This window comes from Coturnix japonica, chromosome 4 (genome assembly GCF_054131305.1).
Source record: "Coturnix japonica strain WE chromosome 4, WE-NBRP24, whole genome shotgun sequence".
In the NCBI taxonomy this organism is placed as follows: domain Eukaryota; kingdom Metazoa; phylum Chordata; class Aves; order Galliformes; family Phasianidae; genus Coturnix; species Coturnix japonica.
This window is the reverse complement of record NC_140666.1, coordinates 53,111,191-53,132,042: the sequence shown is the minus strand read 5'-3', so window position 1 is coordinate 53,132,042 and position 20,852 is coordinate 53,111,191. Positions and strand designations below refer to the sequence as shown.

The 20,852-nt window shown below is 42.5% G+C and overlaps 1 protein-coding gene across 4 annotated transcripts; it reads right to left on the bottom strand.

Annotated features, from left to right (window-relative positions):
* Nucleotides 1-641: 641 nt before the first annotated feature.
* On the bottom strand, nucleotides 642-20,778 carry SCARB2 (scavenger receptor class B member 2). Of its 4 annotated transcripts, none has more exons than XR_001554948.3 (13): nucleotides 20,599-20,778; nucleotides 14,458-14,615; nucleotides 11,617-11,764; nucleotides 10,056-10,244; nucleotides 9,251-9,342; nucleotides 8,364-8,483; nucleotides 7,254-7,432; nucleotides 6,585-6,703; nucleotides 5,176-5,249; nucleotides 3,732-3,783; nucleotides 2,912-3,070; nucleotides 2,696-2,779; nucleotides 642-1,209 (listed from the first exon to the last, which is right to left on the bottom strand). XR_001554948.3 is itself a non-coding variant. In XM_015861498.3 (13 exons), the coding sequence occupies exons 1-12, from the start codon at nucleotides 20,713-20,715 to the stop codon at nucleotides 2,750-2,752; spliced, it is 1,437 nt and encodes a 478-aa protein (XP_015716984.1). In that variant the 5' UTR covers nucleotides 20,716-20,778; the 3' UTR covers nucleotides 642-1,209; nucleotides 2,705-2,749. The 4 variants fall into 4 exon arrangements, 2 of the variants coding, with proteins under 2 accessions (XP_015716984.1, XP_015716983.1); XR_001554949.3 differs by having other exon boundaries at nucleotides 2,700-2,779; XM_015861498.3 differs by having other exon boundaries at nucleotides 2,705-2,779.
* Nucleotides 20,779-20,852: the final 74 nt, after the last annotated feature.

The following is a 20,852-nucleotide window of genomic DNA, read 5'->3' as shown; positions in this document are numbered from 1 at the left end:
AGCCTAAGTAACGGTGAGCATCGTTAGCCAGCCCAGTTAGAATAAAACTTGAACGAGGCACCCACAAGGCAAAAAAAACCCAACGAAGCAAACCAATGGAGAAAAACAAACAGGATAAACCCCGCTATACCTCTGTGTGGAAGAAAATGATACATTTTAAAACGTGTGGCACTGTCTACATCTAATGGAAACGCGTCTCAATTAGAATGCTCCATCAGTGGGAAAAGTCCCACTGCTGGGACTGGTTTTCATAAAGCAGCTTCCACTTGGCGAGGAAAAAATGCTGAGAGCTTTTCCAGGCCTTGCACGTACCTCAGGCTGGAGGTGTGTTTTGATCCCAAACAACAAATGTCACCAATAAACCTGTGTGCACAAAACGCACACTGCTGGTAGCTGAGATACCACCAGTGAGCAAAAGCACACCTCTGCTGTGCCTTACAGCAACACCATGCAAGTTTGGTTTGCTTTCTCTTTTTCAGTTGAAGGGAAAAGAACCCCATGAACTTTAAGGATATCCCCTACAAGCAATGGGATCCCATGAAGGGTTAGAACAGCTACAAGGTCTGAATGGAAGAGCACTCCCAGGGGTTGGCTTCTTTCTACCTCCTAGCACCAGGTGTTTAAGGAATTCCACGCAGCGGTTTGGATCAGTTGTACAGATCCGTTCTGTACTTTAATACCAAACAGTCAGTGCAAACCGGCAGGAAGCAGCGCGCAGGACTTTACAGAAAAGACAACAGTGAGGCTACAGGAAACCGACAGGTGTGTGAGTGACACAGGAACCTGCTGCATCTCTACAAGGGTTCTTTGCAGCCCACGCTCCTAAGGCCATTTGTAAATGTTACCCGTCGTTTCTGTAACGAATCAGGCCGTTTTATTTTCACCGAGGAAGTGGTTATGATGGTCTCTGAGTGTCAGTGCAGGTACGAGAGAGTGCGGGGCTGAAAAAAGCAGGATCTCAAGCAGTTTTAAAATGTAGTTCGGTAGTTGTAACTTAGCTGCTAAGAAAAGTCTCCTCCCCTGATGACAGTGCAGATTCTCTTCCATCTTTGAACGTTACACTTGACACGACTGTTTCTCCACAGTGGACAACACTGGGTAGTGGTAGCTGGTATTAGGTAAGCTCTAATGATTTATTCTCCAAGCTCACGTATTTAAGAAGATCTACTACTATGTCCTGATGAGCGGGGACCTTTCTTCTTCAGTGCTCTGAAAGAAAAAAGTTGCAACATAGGAAGATTGAATGTAGCACATTAGAGAGCTTCCGTGCAGGGAAGCTAAATTTCCTAAACTCCAGAGAAGAAAGGAAGAAGCTCTCGGCTCCTACTTCTAAGTGCAGATTTACTTAAGGGAACCCTCACTGTGCAAGGGAGGTGCTGGAGTGTGGATGGCAGCTTTGGCAGGTAGCAGCACTGGGATGATGCAGAGATGTTCCAGATTTCCCTGTGCCTGTGCAGAGGCAGAAGTGAGGCAGGGGGGAGTGGAGGAAAAGGGCCAGGACGCACCCCATACAGGGGGCTGCCTGCTCCAGGTGACACGGGCATTCAGCATACTGATATATACATACTTGACAGCTGAGATTGCTCAGGCTCCCTGTAGTACTTTCCATGTGACCATAGTCACCCTGCATCACAAAGATAGCTCTGATTGGCAGAATCACTTTTATGTTTGCAGGAAAAGCAACAAAAATAATACAGAGAAAATATGAAAAGCAGGTGTCCCTCTGTCATGTTATTTGCTGTGCAGCAACGCTCAGGAATAGCCAAGAAGGTTGGTATGCAGCCATACATGTAGTGAGGGCCAGGAATGCTTGGGACAGGGCCTTCAGGCAATGGGATGGTTTTGATTTTCTACCTGAGTCTGCCTGTGACACAGCAGGCTCAAAAGCCCAAAGGAAAAAGGACTGGGCTCTCATGAAAAGGAACCTGAACTATGGTCCTGAGAGCACCAGGTGGTGCAATGCTTCCTGGGTACCCAGAGACATACAAGACTGATGCAGAAGAGCCAGAGATCAGCTCCTCAAAGCCACTGTTCGAGGAAGGGAGGCTGCACACCTGTCTGCCAAGCTGCTGCCACTGCCACCACCACCACCACATCCCTGGCCAGCACTGGGTCCCAAAGGCTAGAAGTGCACACATAGCATAGCTGTGTGCTCTAGGGGTTCTACATGCTTTCCTACATGACTTTAAGAGGTGCCTGGGCAGCATCATACAAGCTACACTATAAGTAAGATCACAGCAGCTACAGGAAGAAAGCAGCCTCCTAGAGTACCCAGTCTGTTCCTTCAACCAAAGAATCCATAGTTTATCTCATCTGGACTCTTCTGCCTTACCTAGGGTGAAATTTCAATGTTGTTAACTAAAGGCCTTAACACCAGCATGACATTTTGAAACAGAACTTTTCATAAATAGGTGTACAAACCAGTATTATCTGGATAGAATTACTTGCATGCTGCTGTTTGTAAAATTCACCCATTCTTTAGTTATAGATGTGATTATTTATCAGAATCATAAAGCAACTGGCATAAGACAATTGTTTTTACTGAGAACACTGTCAGATTGCCTGTGACTAAATCTGTTCATTGAATACTTTTTGCTTTTTGCATCTTACCCTTCAGGGTTCTCTAGACAGGCTGTTTTTTATTTTTTATTTTTCTATTACTATCAGCAAGGAAATTAGGCACAGAAAATACTACCTGCCTTACCACGATTGTCTCTTATATTAGTTGCATTCCTTTGTCTTGGTGCATTTATTCTGAGTCTATTAAAACATCCCTTCCCTAGAAAGGTCATTTTAAACAAAAATATCACATTAAAATGTTTCTGTATGGAGAGTCAATGCAGAAGTAAAATCAACTGGAAGAAAACCAAACAGAGACAAACATACAAGGTCAAATTCAGATGTCACTTACCTCTTCTCTTACCCCCTGGGACCTGCACACAAGCACACTAAAAACAATCCCAAAAACAATTCCTATTGCCATGATTACAAAAGGGATTCCAGTTACAACACTGGCTTCCAGCAGGACGTGCTTGAGTTTGGTGGCAGATGCTTCATCAATCAGAACACTCTGAAGTAGACAAAGATGAAGAGAGAGAGAGAGAGAAAATAATTCTTCTTCATATTAGGCCATTTTACTTTTGTGGGGGTAAGCTAACAATGCTCCCACAGGTCTGCACCTTTGCTTCCCTGCTTAATGTACCTTCTCTCTGAGAATCCCCAGCTTTTCCTCTGAGGCCAGAGGGAAAATCTGGTCTGCATTTCTAAAGGAAGTAGTGACTTTGTATGCTCTGTTTAGGAATGCACTAATACTGGCCTGCAATGATGACATGTATCAAAGGTAATCTCCTAGAGCATTCCCTGGATCCAGTGAATTTGGTGATCCAGCCACAGCACGGTCTGTACTACTGCTGCATTTACAAAAGACTCCAGAAACAAAGATGTGATTCTGCGTGAATTCTGCCTCTTCACCTGAGCAGCCCTCTTCCTTACAGTCAATATCTTCACAATTAAAATGACTACCCAACAAAGATTTTCCAGAACTGAAGTTAATGCAGTGGTCAACCAGCAGCAGAATTATGTTAATAGGAAACAACGCCTACTTCCTACTTACTACTACATAAAACAACAGGAAAAAATATGCATATTTTTCATGGCAAGCTCAAAGACAATAGTTTTGCAAGCAATGCTGCAATCCCACAACGCTGCAAAGAACTGATGAAATTACTTACCTCATTTATATACATCACTGGGAAAACTAGTGTTCGGATGTTGCCTGTTTCACTGTGTTAAAAAAACAAAACAAAAACAAAAAAAAAACAATAAAAAATGATGCTTTTCCATTCTTTCAACTTCAGAATTCTGGAGACAGATTATAACAGAGCTACGAACAAGAAAACTGTCCCTAAAGAAACACTGGCTGCTGCTTTTTCATGTTGGTTTTCACTTTCCCATTGGACTACAACAATGTCAGTCTCCAACAAGCTAAATGATTTCTATTTTGGGATATGGTGTGGAGAGAAAACAAGGGATCTATGAGAGGCCTGTTGATAACTGAATGACAGGTGTGTCAGTCAGCAGGGACACTAAGCTAAGCTGAGGCTGAAGGTTACTCATATGTGTAAAACACAGAAACAGTTGTCTGTGACACATTTACAAAGAAGAAAAAAAAATCAAGTGTGGCACACATGAATAACAGCTTACTCCTAAATTGTGTTCATGTAACAGCTCCTGGGCACCAGAAAATAAGGTGGTGTTAGTCTGAAAAAACATCAAACATCCTAAGAGGACTGGGCTGATTAAAATACTGCTTGTTTAGTTATAATACATAGCAAAAGTATGCCAATAAGCATCAGCTGTTGAGAAGGAAGAATAGCTATTGTATCTCATAGGCAGCAATGAAATCAACAAGTCAGAAAGACACAAGTTAAAAGGGAGTGGCATTTCTACACAACTTTAGCTGCAGTTTGTGGACAGCTCCCTGAAACTGAGACAGCAAAAAAAACCCTGCAGAATCCACTTGGAACAAAGAAGAAGAGGAGCCATTTTACTCACACATGTACTCCCTTAAGCAGAATTGTACTGACTACCTAAGTCAATACAGGTTTCTATCCTTTATTGTACCAGTGTAGTCACAGGCAAGGTCTTTCTCTCTACCCGATCATACAAGCCCTTCCTCATGGAGGAAGTGTTTTGAGATCCACCACCAGATCTTCTGCTTCGAAGGGGTCATGTCTTCTCATATGGTTTTCACAAGACTGCTGCTGAGAAATGACAGCAGCTGCAGTATTTTTGCTTCCTAAAAGCACTGAAGAGTAAGATGTCATTACTCACTGCAGTGAGCAGCAGAGCCCCGAGTTCCAACCTCCTTTTGCTGTGGCAGACCCTTTCTTGGGAAGGTCAGTGAGATATTACAGATGCCACTGCAAGGATTGTGTGTAATTTGTCTCCAGCAACTTGTTTTTCTTGAGTACTGCCTTTACTCTGCAGAAAGAACTCCAACAGCCTCTTGGGCCATGAGTGAGGAGGATACTGCCATTTGCAATTAAGATTTGTCTGGATTTCTCTCTTAAATGTTCTGTCTCCAACCAATATTCCATCTGAATACAGCAGACAAATTCATTCTGAGTATCAATTCTGATTTGAGATATCCACCAAGAAGCAGAGAATACTTACAAGAATTCAGGTAACTTTCTGACATGAACATTGATCTGCATCCGCTTGGCTGCTTGCAGGACAAGCCCTGTCAGCTGGGGAATAAAATAAAGAAGTGAATTTAAAATAATGATAGTATAAATGTGAACTAATAGAAATTAGGAGAATACAACCTAATAGTTACACTGGTATGGATTTGCCAGGGCAGTACAAGATTCCCTTGGAATTATTATTTATCTCCATTCACCAAAGGAAGACATTCTTGTATTTTATATGCCCAGACTTTAGTCTGCCTCTGAATTACATAGATGGGAAGAGTCCACAACAGAAATAGGTGTGCCATCATGCTGTGCAAACCCACAGTTAAGCTACAAAGGAACACCCCATCTTTCAGTTTTGGAAAAAGCTAACAACTAATGCTGCTTGTTCTGGTCTCTGAATACTGTGCAAAGACCCTCAGGCACAAGAGAAACTTTTCTTTTTGAAGACTTCAGTGAATAGGAGTGTATGGCCCCAGAGACAATAAGCACAAAACATTGTCATGACATATAAAGGTTTCAGTTGGAGGCACAGAAGTATTTTCCCTGTTCAAGCAGCCAAATTTAGTCTGTGGTGGTGGGTGGGAAGGAGGAGGCACATGGCTCCTTTTACCCTCATACTTCAAAAGGGGAAGTAGGAGTTGGCTAACAGGAAGAGCCTGGCACCAAACCAGATGCCAAGAAACACACGCACAAGACATTGAGCCTCTGAAAGAAACTATGCAATTTCTGCCTGCTCATGCTAAACACAACAGCTTGATGAATCATGCTACTTTCTTCCTGCAAACTAGGCAGGCCACAGTTTTCCTCTCTCTCTTGATCTACTTTCAGATGTGTGGATCTAGAGAACAGTGTAAAACTACAGATCGTGAGTTAAAGCTCCCTTTATTTCTGACATCTCACGGTGAGAGTAACAAAAACTCTGCAAACTATCGTGAAAGACATATTGACCATGGTTGTGTATCAATCCTTCCATGGCTCCATGCTACCCGAGTTGAGTTCAACATGCACTGAGTATACTTATCTGCTCTCTTAGTCCACATACCTAGCTTCAGTCTGGGGAAAATGCAGACAGGACAAAACCCCAGTATGTTGAAGGCAAGGTAAGGACAAAGAGCCTCATCTACTTCTCAGAAATATTTTAACCCCTTCATCTCATCAGTGCCAGTCTGATGGCATCTCTAACTGCACAGGTATGATAGGAAAAGCATTTTAATTCTTGATACCCAGCCAAATTTGTTCTATATAAGCAAATATGGATAGCTCCACATAAGCTAGTGAAGCTTCACTGTGACCAATGGGGACTACATTGGTACACATCATGCAAGAAAGTGACCTAAGCCTATGAACTTGGATTCATCTGTCTCACCCTCTAAAAAAGGCTGTACTTACAGGATTGATGTCCACAAATGTCTCGTGGTATTCCTTTGTTGGGTGCATGCCCTCAATGTCACTTACATACTTTTGTTCTGCTTGGTAAAAATGTGGAGCTGACAGAAATATGGGAGCACCTGGAAGGTAAAAACACAAAAAATCACAACTTAAAAATATTTGAAGAAGCCTTTGAGGACATCAAAACTCTTTGCACTGTGCATTCACAGAATGCTAAGTCCACTCTGGGGCTACAGAGCTTAATTCTGACTCCCCATCCTCTGAATAATCCCAAATTTTCCATGTTCAGCATCAGCACAGCTTCATGTCTCAAGGGTGTATGCTTGTATATTGCATTATTTGCACTCACCTAGGCAGAAATGACAACTACCTGCACAAGAGAAGACTATAAATACCCAGGCTGTTCAGTGTGGATACTGGTACTTTCGATTTCTCTGATGTAAATCATTGCTGGAGCTTGTGGCATCTCACAGGGACATCCCTTCAGATCACGTCTTCATTACAGCAGTTTAACACCAACCAACCAACTACTTGTTGCTGACTGACTTCACTGAGTGTAGACATATTTCTACAGGCCTCACCAAACTGTCCTCATATATTTCAGACAGAAAGGAGAAATACGCTCCCACTAATGTCCCTCCAATCTACTTCCACTGCCTGCTAACATACCTTGCTTGCAGATGCTAACATTGAGGACACCAGCACCAGGGCAGTTTCCTGGTGGTACACAGAATCCAGCGTTGTCTGGGTTAACGGTGGTGTTGGCAAACACCATAGGGGAGGGCACAAAGCGGTAGGTTGGGACGCCTGCAACACTTCCTGAGCTGTCGTACACCAGGTAAAGAGATCTGCAAGGAAGAAAAGCCAGACCAAGATTTGTTAGCCTTGAGCACATGCTAATTACCTTCTGCAAATGTCTCTGTTGATTCCTGTGCATCTACCTAAGTTTATAGTAAGTCAAAAGGTTAGCCTAAGCCCATTCCAACAATCTTCTGCATTCAATGTAATACGTTTTCGATCTACAGATACATATCTCATCACCCTGCTGCTGTACAAAATGGACAATAATGCACAAATTGTGCTGCTCCATGGACACTGATGCTCACCTTCAGCATCTTGGGTGTTTATTCTGGTTCCTATGGTTTATTGTGTGTTGTGCAAAGCAGTGCTGGTACATGTTATTGAGGGGAAACACAGCAGGGTAAGGACAGAAGAAAAGCACAAATCTGGCAAGTCCTAGATTTACCATAATATACACCTGTACTGATTTAGATAATTTCAGATCACTGTCTGTCCACAGACAGGAAAACTTGGAAGGGAAGAGACCTGCAGGTGTAATGTCAGGCAGGAAACACCAAGCTTCCCAGCATATTCTTGCATTTTAAGTAGTACTGTTTCAAGCCATGCATCTCTGAAGAAGGCAGACTGTGTTCTCTAAAAAGCAGAAACACAGGAAGATTTTCAAAGGAAAGAAGCTTCAGGCAAGGTTCATATAAATCCTTTTCCTCTCACTACAAGCCCTGCCATGCAGTCCAGCCTCTCTCCAGACATCTTTTTGATTTTCACTTTATCTTTCTTTAGAAACAACACATCTTTAACTTGATGCATATTGAGTGTCTGTGCTTTGATTCTCCTGTCCTTCATAGCACAAATGAATACTGAACATTAATACTGTTAAATAAAATAATGGACAGAAAAATATCAGCCTAATGTGAAACCACAACAGGAATGGACACAAATGCTCTCCTGTAAAGTCAGTGTTCATTTCTCTTTTCCTACCTGCAAAAATCAGAAGAAAATATATAAATATTCTCATCTTTGCTAATCAGTGGATGAAAAGATGTCCCATCTGTTCCATTGATCATGTTACAAGTCTTTGTTGTCCACCAACTCAGTGACCTGAAGAAAATGAAGCAAAGAGAATAAGGTTTAAAAGACCTTTGATTGGTGGTCATACCAGTTTATGCTCTGAGCAAAAGAGTATCAGACCAGTATAGCACTAAGTTCTATTTCTTCTACTAACAAAAATAGGGTTAAAATTGTATTTATCTCATTTCTAAACTGGTGCCAAACAAGTAAGAATCCATCTGCAAGAGTTTCTCCCATATACATGATTGTTGGGAAATGTTTTATTTAATGGGAGAGAGGTGCTTTAGGCAGTTCTTTGGCTTCTGTGTAATGCCTGCTGTCCTCTGAATAAGTGTTAGATACTCAGGCATCAGCTGTCTCAGCCCAGGCTCTAGGCACAGAGCAGTAAGGAATGGTGCTGTCTGGAAAGAGAGGTGGTGGAGATGCAGGAAGTCTGTGCCACAGCCTGCTGCTTTGGTACTTGAGCCCCACAGGGCATGTAGGGTTGTCCCAGAGGAGGGTGTGGAGAGGGGGCCACCTCTGCCACAAGGCACGCAGGGGATCAGAAGTGAGCATTCACAGCAGCCTGCTCTATAAGGGCAGGGCTGTCTTTTCATAATTATATGATCCATGCTAAAATACTGGAGGCAGGGGCTGCTAAGAAGCATCATCATCCTCAGAATAAAATAACCTTATTTATTTTTTTTATTTTTTAATATTTTTTTTTGGAAATAACATAAAGATGAACATTTTTGTTCATCAGAAGTATGAAAAGTGGCAAATTTTAAACAGAGGCCTGATCGCACTGAAAAACTTACTCTTTTCCTTTCCATTCCACAATTCTTGAGAAGTTAAGGTAGTTCATTTCTCCACTTAGGAAAACATATTCTCCATCATCAGTTCCATTCATCTGCAAACAAATAGGTGAGTTTTTGTTATTCTGCTCACTTTGTTAGCACTTGGCCAGTAACTACATCAGAGTGACAGAAGCCTGAGCTGTCATCACTTCAGTTCCACTCTGGGAGCGATGGACTCCCTTGAAGTGCGTGCAAATCATCACACTTCACCTAGTATATAAAATGAGGTGGCAGTGACTATGCAAAATTTTCACTCCTCCTAGGTAAAGGGGATCTAACATTGTTAGTTCTTCTTCCCCTTCTGCATTTGCTACTAGCAAAATAAACCCACAGAAAACAAACCGAATACTGCAGGTAATCTCTGTGAAACAAGCCCAAGCTGACTTGCAGTCAGAGACACTGAGGAAGCCAGCAATGGCTATAGCTCAGAAATAGCATAGTCTCAACTACTACTAATGAAATCTTTCAGGAAATTTTCTTTCTTTCACATCTCGTACCAATAAGACCACACTATTATAGCAAGCACAGTCAACAGTAGAGTTGTTTATATCCACTCTTGGAAAACTTATGCATATTTGACAAAGGGAAAAGATAAAAGACTTGAAACTGAGCCACAGGTCAGAGCCTAGATACAATCAAACAGAAGAGGAAACATTCTTTTGCTACCTCAGTTCAGGAGCAGCCTGGCTGGCAATGACAGTCCCAACACTGTAGCAATGACATCACTCCCAATTTAAAGCACCAGGAAGTCTTGCACAGTAATTACCTTATTAAAGAAGCCAAACACTGGATCGATTTCAGGATGCAAAACATGAATGGCTGACAGGAGTTTGTCTTTGTAGCCCCACAGTAATTCATGCACTGTGCGAACTGTAAACAGGGATTCTTGGTATAGGAGCAATAGCACCTCCGTGGCAAACTGAAGAGAGGTTGCCCTGGTCCACTCCATTGCAGTCTACCATGGGGATTAGAATCAGGGATAAACAGTCAGATTCATTGTTGGATAAATAATAACAGCTGAATACAAACATACCAGCACTGCACGTTTCACTTGTATTTTCAGTTTCATTATTTCCACTCGTGGCAGGTACCATGCAGGCTAACAGGTTCTTCAGCTATTCTTGACAGGGAAGTGCTCCTGCAGGTTCCCCTTCAGGCAGACATGGGCACACACCCAGTTTGGTTTCGTGCCAGCCCCTTCTGTAGTGTTCAGAATGGATTTTAAGTGAAACCGGCAACACCACTTTCTAAACAGTACCAATTTCACAGCTTTATTACTGCTGGAGATGCGCTCTGAATTTCAGCCTGAGGAAGTTATGGTTTACATTTTGAAAAACAAAGGCCGCAAAGATAAGCAATCTCCAAAATAGAAACACCAAAAGTTCCTTATTCTGTAGCTGGAAAAGTGACTTAACAGGTATGTAGCTGAGCTGAAAACAGAAAGAATACTCCTTGGGTGAACCAAACCATAGTTCTTCTAGAACTGCCTGTTACAGTATATCTCAGTCAAAAATTTGAACAAGAGAATACTAACTAACACTCAAATGCACATGAAGAACTGTAAATACAGAGTATACTGTTGTCAACTTCCAGTAAGCTGCACTCTATCGAATACCACATACAGTGCATTTATGTATTCATCCATAAAATCAAAACAGACATTTTTAGAAATGCTAGGGAAAAATGAGTAACTGACTTCAATCACAGGATATAAATGAGCTTAAGGAGTAAAGACTTCATTACACAACCAACAAGTATTTCTGTACTGTCTACTTTTCCTTGCAAGGTATAATTGCTTTGTATCTGCTTGTTCTTGGGCTGTCCGTTCCTGTGTGAGACCAAAAAATAATGGTCTGCCTCTGCATACAGCCTCACCTAATGTAGAATGTGAGCGCCTGTCTTAATTGTAGCCAGTAGTACCTTTTCATTCACTGGCATCTGAAATCCCCCTTGTAGAATTATTTTTTCAGTTTGTGATGTAGATTTTGAGGCAATTTTTCAAATTTTGATTAAAACAACAACCACCACCACACCGAAATGCCAGAGTTCCTCCTATGGATTTGATTTCAGTAACTCCCTGATTTTGTCTAGTCATGAAAAGCCAACAAGCCTGATTTCTGCTCATCTCCAAAGTGTCAGCTCTCAGACAAAGAGTGAAAAACTGATACTATGGAGGTGTTTGGTGAGGAAGGAACATAACAAAAAACCCACAACAGTCTAAACCTAAAATGAATGCAGCATCTGTCGTGATATAAACTGCCTCCCTAGCTCTTCAATCACCCTTATCTACCATGCTGACTCCCAAGCAGAAATGGAGGAGAACTCACCACTGCAGGAACATTAATTGTTCTAATCAGATCCACTTCAGGGTTTCCAACTGACTTCTGAGGTTCAAATACATACGTCTTTGGATTCAGAGCAGATACTTTGGTGCCATTGTCCAAAAACTGAACATGTACTCTTGGCCTGTATTCTCTGAAAAACAAGAGTTTGCTCTGTAAGCAAATTAAGCATATACAATTGATACTAACTGCAATCAACTTGTGGCTATTGTACTGCTCTAAGAACATGAAGGGTGGAGTAGATGATCTCAGTGGTCTTAATAATTCTACAATTTTCAGTTCATTAAGATTCAGTTTGTTTTTGCTACTGCTGTCAGCAGCACAGCTCCCCTCTGTCACAACAGATGAATTTTCCCTCACAGAGTGCTTCCAAAATGCCACCCCATGCAATAATTGCATTATTTTTGCCTGGTCTTGAAAAAAACTCCAATGAAAAGGGAAAATTTCAAACAGCACAGGGTTTAGAGGCACTGTATATGAGACTGCCCTTGATGCAGATTGGAAATGAGACTTTTGCCTTTTTGCTGCAGGAAGAACAAGATACAGGCTTCACCTCATTGACCTAAGAACCTATTAGAAACTTTCTGCTAGCATCCATATACTTTGCACTCATTTTAGCTCTTTTCCTTTAATTCTGAGGTAGCCATCATGGATGTAACAGAAATCAAACTGAAGTTTTGCCCTGAACTGCTCATAGCCTCAGAGGCGCTTCTGGTGCTGTCTAAGCACTCAGAAAAGCAATATAAAACTTAGGATTGCTGACAAACAAGTCCAGTTGGAAGAAACATCAAATGCTGCCTGATGATCTAGTAAGGAAATCAGACCTTAACTACTGTGAAGCACATCATAACCATAATTTAGTCCATGAACAATAGCACTGCACAAATAAGAAACACAATTCTACAGAACTGTCTGGCTCAGGTTCAAAATGAGATACATATCTATCGTCAGCAAATCAGAAAACATAAGTAGCAGGTTTTCTTCTCATGGCATTGTCCTTCTGGCATGTGTCTGAGTTGAAATGGGCTGTACTTCATGCAGCTTTCACTAAGAATGAATTATTTTATTTATTGTAAAACCAACTTATAGGATATAAAAAGACAGGCGTGACTACATTTCTGTTTGAGAATCTACTTCTGCACTAACTGTGTTTACAATCTGTGTTGGTCAAAACCATGAACTGTTTCAAATTTAACAATCCAGGATGAGACTATTTAACCATCTCACCCTCTTCTCTGCTGCTCCATATTTTTTCCCCTGCCTGTTGGCACTTCCAGCCTTTCTCCCCACTCTCCAATTTTATAAAACAACGGAGTCACACTTCTTTTTAGAGCATTTTAGGCATTCTGCCACATGCTAAACCTAAATGGATCTTGATTATCTTGCTACACTGGGCCTGTGTGACAAACCTAGCATTTATTCTCTGGCTCTAGCATGCAGTATGTCTGCAACACCCCTCCTCGATCCCGCTCCTTTCCCCACCCATTGCCTACAGTCTGGTTCAGTTAACAACAGCAGTTAAGCAAGGGATAAAGAAAGAATCTGCTGGGAAGGAGCACTTAAGTTTTTAACTTTCCTGTTTCTTCCATTCAATGGAGCACAGCACAGTTGAATTTTGTTTAGACATGTCAAAACTGGGCAAACCAAAGAAGCCAGAAGCTGGAATGTGCAGCCTGCCTCCCCTGGACAGCATTGAACAAGGCAGAGATTCCTGCCCCAACCTGCGCCCACGCAGACAGCCTGTGGTGTGTGCTGTATGGGAAAGCTCTCCCAACAAGCCACAAGTCAGTAGCTCTCTAGCTTTTCCTCCTGCTCTACCAGTTTATCTAATAGAGGTACTCTGCCAAAGTAGCGCAACTACTTTGCCAAGGCTAAATAAACACAGTAATGAAAAGGAAGAGACGGGAAAAGGGAGGAAGCAACACAAAGCTGAGCTGTGAGAGGAAAGGAACAGAAAGGGAAGACATATTGCAGAGAATTAGGCAGCCTGAGAGAAGAACTTCTGGATGAATATGACAGTGAGACTGACAACAAGAAATCTACATTTTTGCCTTGGTTCTCATACCTCCCGAAGTTCAAAGGCCATAATGTCTATTGCTCCTGGTGTGCACTTCTGTGTGCAGAGGAGCAATATAAATCTCTAAGGGAAAACTTACTTGTAAAGCAGACTGAAATCTCTCCAGGTCCACAAGAGTCAGACTGCTCAGTGTGGAGCCATTTCATGCAGCAGGAGAAGCCAGGTTAGTTGATAAGCTCCAACACTGCACATGGCCTAACTGAATCCTGCTATCTGTAAAAACTGTAGATATATCTGAATCTAAGCAGGTGAAGGCTGGCTGAGGGAAATCCCCGTAGTTCCATTCTGCAGCTGGTTTTCTGCCCACATTTTTACTGATATGAATTGTGCAATTCCAGCTAGGAACTAAGTTCTGGGTGAACACATGAATCACATCTTTACGCAATGCTCCTCTTGGCCTACATCTCAACCAATTAGTGTCTGTCTCTCATAATTCAGTAGGCCACGATGCAGAGAGTTTCCTCTGTATCCAGCAGCTGAGGAACAGCAGTGCAAAAGCAAAATCTGGCATAAAATCTGCAAAAATGCTGACTGAATCTGGAACTGCTTGGAGGTTTGTGATGTGTCAGCCTAGATGTACCATCCAGGTAGTGACAAATGAATCTATTCTCCGCAGAATAGATTTTCAAGCACTCATTAACAGCTATGTTTCTTCTTAGAATGGGATCCCAAACATTCTGGATCCCACTTTTTTGCCTCCTTACACACAGCAGATTTAGTGAAATATGAACACAGAAAAATGGTCCTACCGGTAGGTATATGGCCCTTTTTCCTCTACAAGAGGAGTAGCACCTTGAAGCACTTCTAGTGGATTTGTCACATTAAAAAAGTAAAACTGCATGTAGACTGGTGGAGGAGGATCTTCCCAAGCTTCAAAGGTTTCTGTGCCATTTTTTAACACTGTTCCCTGAAACAAGAGAAAGAGAAATAAGCCATTAGTGGTAGATGCTGAATGACAGTCATAGGAAAGAGAGCAATTCTATGCCCTCAGAAAAAAAGACCATAGGATTAGAGATCCCAACTCTACAGATACTTTGTGCTTTCCTTTGAAGCATATCACCAATCAGACACATACTACTATACTTGCAGCCTAGGGGCAAACTTTGTTGGAATTATTGATTTGCTTCTTCCTACAAACACTTCTGCCTGACATTTTTCAGAGTGAAGACTTATCAGCTACTACACAAAATGATCCTCTTGTACTCCCTGCAAGAGCAAAAAATGCCACAAAACAAGCCCACATTACGGTTAAAAGAAGCAGAACTCAATAGTATGAGACCAAGAAGTCATAAAGGAGAAATATTAGGAGGAAAAAGGCCAGAAAAGAAGCTCAGCTTCCTTGTGTTTATGATTTATTTGCCTAAGAATGTGAGATTCCAGTGCAGCTGTGAAATTCTGTCTCAAAGCAATTGGACTTTGTTTCTCAGTGGCCAGGGAGAAAAAGCTGCAAATGAAAGAATTTTCTTTCATTTAAGCAGACTGAGATATGCGCCCTTCTGAAGACTCCGAATAGGACATAAGTTCTTTGCCCTCTGCCTTTAATTACAGCAATGAGAAGGTGTGCATCTCCAGACTACTAGTGTATTCTGTATTCAGCTAAACACGGTTCTACAAAATAAGAGCTACAAATAATTATTTTATTACAGAAGCTCTTATGTAATGAATCAGTAACTCCTATACTGTGTCAGAAAGAACGGCACAGCTGCAGCTGTATGCAGCTGCATTAAGAATATATAACATAGGTCTCAACTCCGTATTTTATTTCCATTCTATTTCACATAAAATTCACCACAACTATAAAAACATCACCAACAAAACCACAAAATTAAGGCTTTTCCTACGTTTTAACACTGCTGCTGCTGCAGTTGCAGTAAAGTAAAACAGGGCTTGCAGAAGGGAAATTTCAGGAATATGTGAAACAAAACTCTGTCTTTGAAAAGCTTATCACCAGTAGGCAAAAGGAGGGGAAATAATTTGCAATTAAATGGGTCTCATCAACACTTGCTCTTTTTATTCTTCTGAGAAAACAAGTCAAATATTGTTAAGCACAAACTCAAAATCAGGGCAGACTGGACAGCTGCCATGTCTTGGTTACCATCTGTGAGGTCTTAACTTTTATCAGTCTCAGTTGCCTTAGGATTCATTTTTGGTTTTCCCACTAAAGGTTATGTCAGCACGCAGCTTTTAATTTTGTATGATTGGATAAAAAGAAGACTGCTTAAAAAAAAAAACACATATTGGTGGGAGGTTGGAATGGCAACAGTATTCCTGAATAGCAAAGTAAGCCCCTCCAGCCTGAAGTATTCTGCAAATGCAGACTGCTTTCCTCTGAGGATTTCAAACCACATCTTCTATGAATGTCACAAAAAACACAAGCCGTGTTTCAAGTGCTTTGTGCATTTCTTTGGAACTATCAGAACCTCATATCCACTGTTTCCTACTCAATCTAATGCTCTTGATCAGTTGTTTTGCAATCTGTGCCAATGCAGCTCAGGCCTGTATTCAGACAGAGCCTTCCCAAAGTTGGTTTGTAGGATCAGAAATAGAAAATCTCATTAAATCAGACATTCTGTTTCCAGGACACTGCCAGAAAGGGCTGGGAATGACACAGCATTGAATTTAATGAATCTAGAGACGATCGCTATATTTTTTATCCATATGTACAGTCAGTTATTTGAGAAGTAATGGTGCAGCACTCTACTGATACCAGTCCCCTTTCTAAGAAGTCGTACACAGCTCACATTTCCCAAGCACATGAAATACAATTAAGAATTAATGTGGCACTGATGGTTGTATCAGAATACTCTCGCCTATCTTGACTTTAACTCCGGCAATCTGTACTATTCCCCAAGAACTAGTAAGTGTTATCAGAGCACCTACATACCACTCAAATTGCTCTCACATGAGGCAACTACAATGAGAGATTACTCAATCTACATGTTCAACTTTTTTAAAAAGTTCACATCAGCCATATTAATTTGTTTTGTGTTCCTGAGATTTTGAATTTGAAGTGATCCCCTGGGAGATGGACTACAGAGCAAAAGGGCAATGAAACACTGTCATACTGCGATTTATTTGCTGGATGTGCGTAACTTTGCTTGGATCTCCCACAGAAATGACAGGGACTAATTTTAGCTCTGCACAGTGATAGCAGCAGCATAAATCCAGACTTACAAACTTCTGAGCAGGACTTAGATACACTCCCGTGAAATTCTCAAATAATAAGAGACAGTGTGCTCTCCTCTGTTTTCACCTAATGTTACCAAAAATATTTGGAACTGCCACATGATACTACGTAGCCCAGACCTAAGAGAAAAATAAGCTCATATTATTTGAACAAAACATGCCCATGCCCCCCAGCTGAGTTTAGCTCTGCTGACTGACTCATAGCAGAGTACCCTCTGATATTACATGTGTGGGATTGTTGGTTTTTTTTGACAGAGGTTGTGAGCACTACTAGGAGAGGCAGGCAGCAAAATATCGGATTACATGACTGCTCTTTAAACATACATAAAAGATACAGCCTCACCTGTACTTACTCTTGCTGTACCAACAGAGACTCAATCCTTCCCTGTTGATACACGCAAGAAGTACAAAGCATTAAGGCCCCTCAGGTTCTGCAGGAAGTAGCCTTGGAAGGCCTGAGCCTCTGAGATGCTGTCTCACAGAGTTGTATGATGCACCTTCTGCAGGACCACAACCTAAAAGCAGTGTACTATGTGATCTTGTGTCCGCACTTAGCTATGCAGCACAGCTTCTTGTTTCCCAGTAGAGTCCACGTGAATTTCAAACAACAAAAACATCTGTCCCGCTGGCTTTATTTACCATGACAGTCCATTCACTGCTGTTTCCTTGCCTTGGCCTCACGTCAAAAAGAAGAAATATAAAATGAGCTTCTCCTCCCAAATGTAATTTTTACTGTTGGTGATAGTTTTATTCCTGGAACTGCAAAGTGTTCTAATTCCAGGACAGTACATCCACCTGTGATAGAATTGAATCACAACTTTTTCAGAGAAGCAATAGGGTAAACATTCAGACCAACACGAGCAGATTTCTCTGACCCTGTGTTTTTAGAACTGTCTGTTCAAAAGGAGCACCTCAACTCCAGACTGAGCAGTGCTGAGAGGATTTCACATTAAACAAAATCTTAAAATGATCGATAGGTAGAATAAGTCAAGGGATAAAATATCTGCCCTGTCCCTCTGGGTCTTAGACACTCTGAGTAATCCAGCTCTAGAGACTGCTGACTACAAAAGCCATTGAAATTTCAAGGTACTAAAAGACTAAGTATTTTCTACAACTATCAGCATAAGATATGTGGCATAAACAGAACACTTGGAGTAAAGACCCAAGGACCAATTGCCCAAGTTTTGCATTAAGTGCATAGCTCAAGGGTTGCAGTGTTCATAAACTGCATAATTAAGGCAGTAAAATCCATAATCATGTAACAAATATATATCATAAGGCAAATACTGCTTGCAGCTGGGCAGGCCTTTCTCCTGTAGGCAGCTATTTTATTCTCTTTTATGACAGTTTCGTTGTGTTTTTTTTTTCCCATTATTTGATGAGCTTCAGTTGCTACCCCAGCAACTCACAGCTACAAGACATGATGGACATCTGATCTGGCACAGCACTCTAGTACACAAAAAAACACTAAGACTGACTAGTAAGAAAACAAATTTGAATGCTTTTGGAGAAAGGTGTTCCCACCATCCTCATCATTACACAAGTGCCTGCTGACTTTCCAGGGAATATATAGTCTGACGTCCCGCTGATTCCCTTGTCCTTCCTGTACTCCCACTCTCTCCAGGAGCAGACTCTGAGTTCCCCGTCTTTGGCTAGAAAGGATGTGGCACACAAATTCCCTACTGCAAGCCAACTTATCATCACTGCTTCATATATAGTGAGTTTGGATACACAGGTGCTTCAGACGGTCCAAAATGCAGCCTTCCATTTGAGCTTACTTCACTGTAAGTCACTGCTGTTGCAGGACTGCTAGAAACCCCTCAATGGAGCATGGACTACCTGCAGAAAAGACATCTTCCTTCCCTTCTGCAATTCTTCCAAAGGCAGGTGGGTGTGGAGGGTAAGAGTGGCCAGCAAGAAACACATGAACACTGAGATGCCATTTCAAATCCATTGCCCTGGACTTCAAAGCAACAAGAGGACTCAGAAAGCTCTTGTCTTGCTGCATTTCAAAGACAAATTGGGATTTGTGTATTTGTACAAGGTTTTCTAAGCTGCAGAGATGGTTACACAAGAGACAACAACTCACTAGGCCACACACAAATGAGAAAAACGTGCAGGATAAAGAACACGTGGTAAGCAGCAGAATCAGCAGAGCGACCAGGAAGCACACTGCTTTGGGGCTGAAAGCTGGTCTTCCACAGTGTATATGCATGGCTCCTGCAGATGGCTAGGAGGGTGTCACAGGCTTGTGTGGGGAGCAGGATGCTTGATCCTGTGCAACCCAGATGCACTGGCATGAGCTGCAGAGCCCTAAGTAGGAAAAGACTGAGCTCTAGGAACTGTTTCCCGTATTACCCAAAGCTCTGGTGAGTGACTACCAACTTACTCTTATATAATCAACCATTAAGGGTAAGGAGTGTGCAGCTAAGAGGTAATACGCATAAGGAGGATCACAACTAATTCCTGACAGTCCTATGCTATCCCACCAAACCTTTGCTGTTTTGTGTTTGTTTTTTTTCCCACCCTGCTGCACTTGTGCTAAGTGCATGAAATATCGGAAACTACAACTTCTGCTGTGATGCAGAGAATGACAGAATGGCTTGGTTTGCACAAAACTTTGCATCCATCAACATTCACATCAGTTCATTTCTGCCTTTCAGAATGCCTATGAGCTGATGATGGAATGGCTTTAGAATAAAGAATGCTACATTCAACTGCCAGCAAATGCTGCAGGAGTAGCTCCTGAAGAGCAGCTGACACACTGACAGCCTGCACCACAGCTCACCCTACGGTGGCCTCCTGTTGGCTACACCTCAAATTTTCAGATACACCTGGAAGGATCGTAACTTGTTTTAAGCTGACTGTACTCATTAAATCAAATTTATTTAAGACATTACAGTTTCTCAGTGAGGAAATGCCTGCTGTTGATGCCTCGAGGAAAAGAAGAGCACATGGGTTAGGACAGCAGACTTGTGTCACCAACCAGACAATAGCACTGGTCACATCATGTGGTAGTGCTCTTGGTTCCTCTGAGTAACCATTACATTCTTCAGACTAGGAATATTAGTTAATTTACATGCTTCACATATACTTTAAGGGAAAATAGATACCGAGGAGTGCTTTTCATGATAAGCAGGGGAGTTTCTAACATTAATGCAGTTGACCATGACAAGTCATGTGGATTTATGACCAACATGACCATAACAGAGGAACAAAAGCTGAGGAGGACCATGAACATCTTCTGCACTCATGAGGATGCCAGGACATGTGTCCCCAGACCCTCGTGCTCCAAAGACTGCAACAAACGGAGCAGCAGGGCAAAAGCTGCCAGAAATGTATGATGGAGATGACAAAGGAGGAGGCAGGAGGGGTGCTTCAGGTGCTCCCTGCTGTCCTGTCGTGTTACAGCAGCAGCCCGCCCCCCTCCCCCGCCAGATCACAACACATACCTGTAAAGCTGTCTCAGAGCGCTTATTTTTACTCATATTGTCTGATTTCATGCACGGCCCGAGCCCCGCCCCGGCCGTGCAGAGCCAGGCATTTCGTTGCCGAGAGGTGCACGGCGACCCTCACCCGACCGCGCCAGGGCACGAAGGAACTGTACGGTGCCACTCCGCCATCTCCGTCCTCCCTCCCTGTGCTCCCAGGGTTATTCTGAGAGGGAATAAACCCATCGGGAGGGATTGCGGCCGAGTTCTCACCTGCTTCACTTGCAGGTCCACCACCGTCTGGAAGACGTGCGCCACCAACAAGGAGATGCTGGCGATAAGCAGCGTCAGAGCCAGGACCCCCACGGTGACGAGACACAGCGACCTCATAGCTGCCACCGACGAGACACAACACCGCCGTCAGCTCGGCCGCCGCCAGGCTCCGGGCACGGCGTAAGGGGCGGGCGGCCGCATCGCCACGCCCGCCGCGGGGCCGGGAGCTGCGGCAGCGGAGCCACCCGACCCGC

Bases quoted from the DNA above. Each gene is read 5' to 3' on its own strand.
- SCARB2 (XM_015861497.3), bottom strand. From the start codon at position 20,715: ATGAGGTCGCTGTGTCTCGTCACCGTGGGGGTCCTGGCTCTGACGCTG. The intron at 14,616-20,598 runs GTGAGAACTCGG...CTCTTGTTTCAG, and splicing joins TGGACCTGCAAGTGAAGCAG to GGAACAGTGTTAAAAAATGG. The intron at 11,765-14,457 runs GTAGGACCATTT...CTTGTTTTTCAG, and splicing joins AAAGGGCCATATACCTACCG to AGAATACAGGCCAAGAGTAC.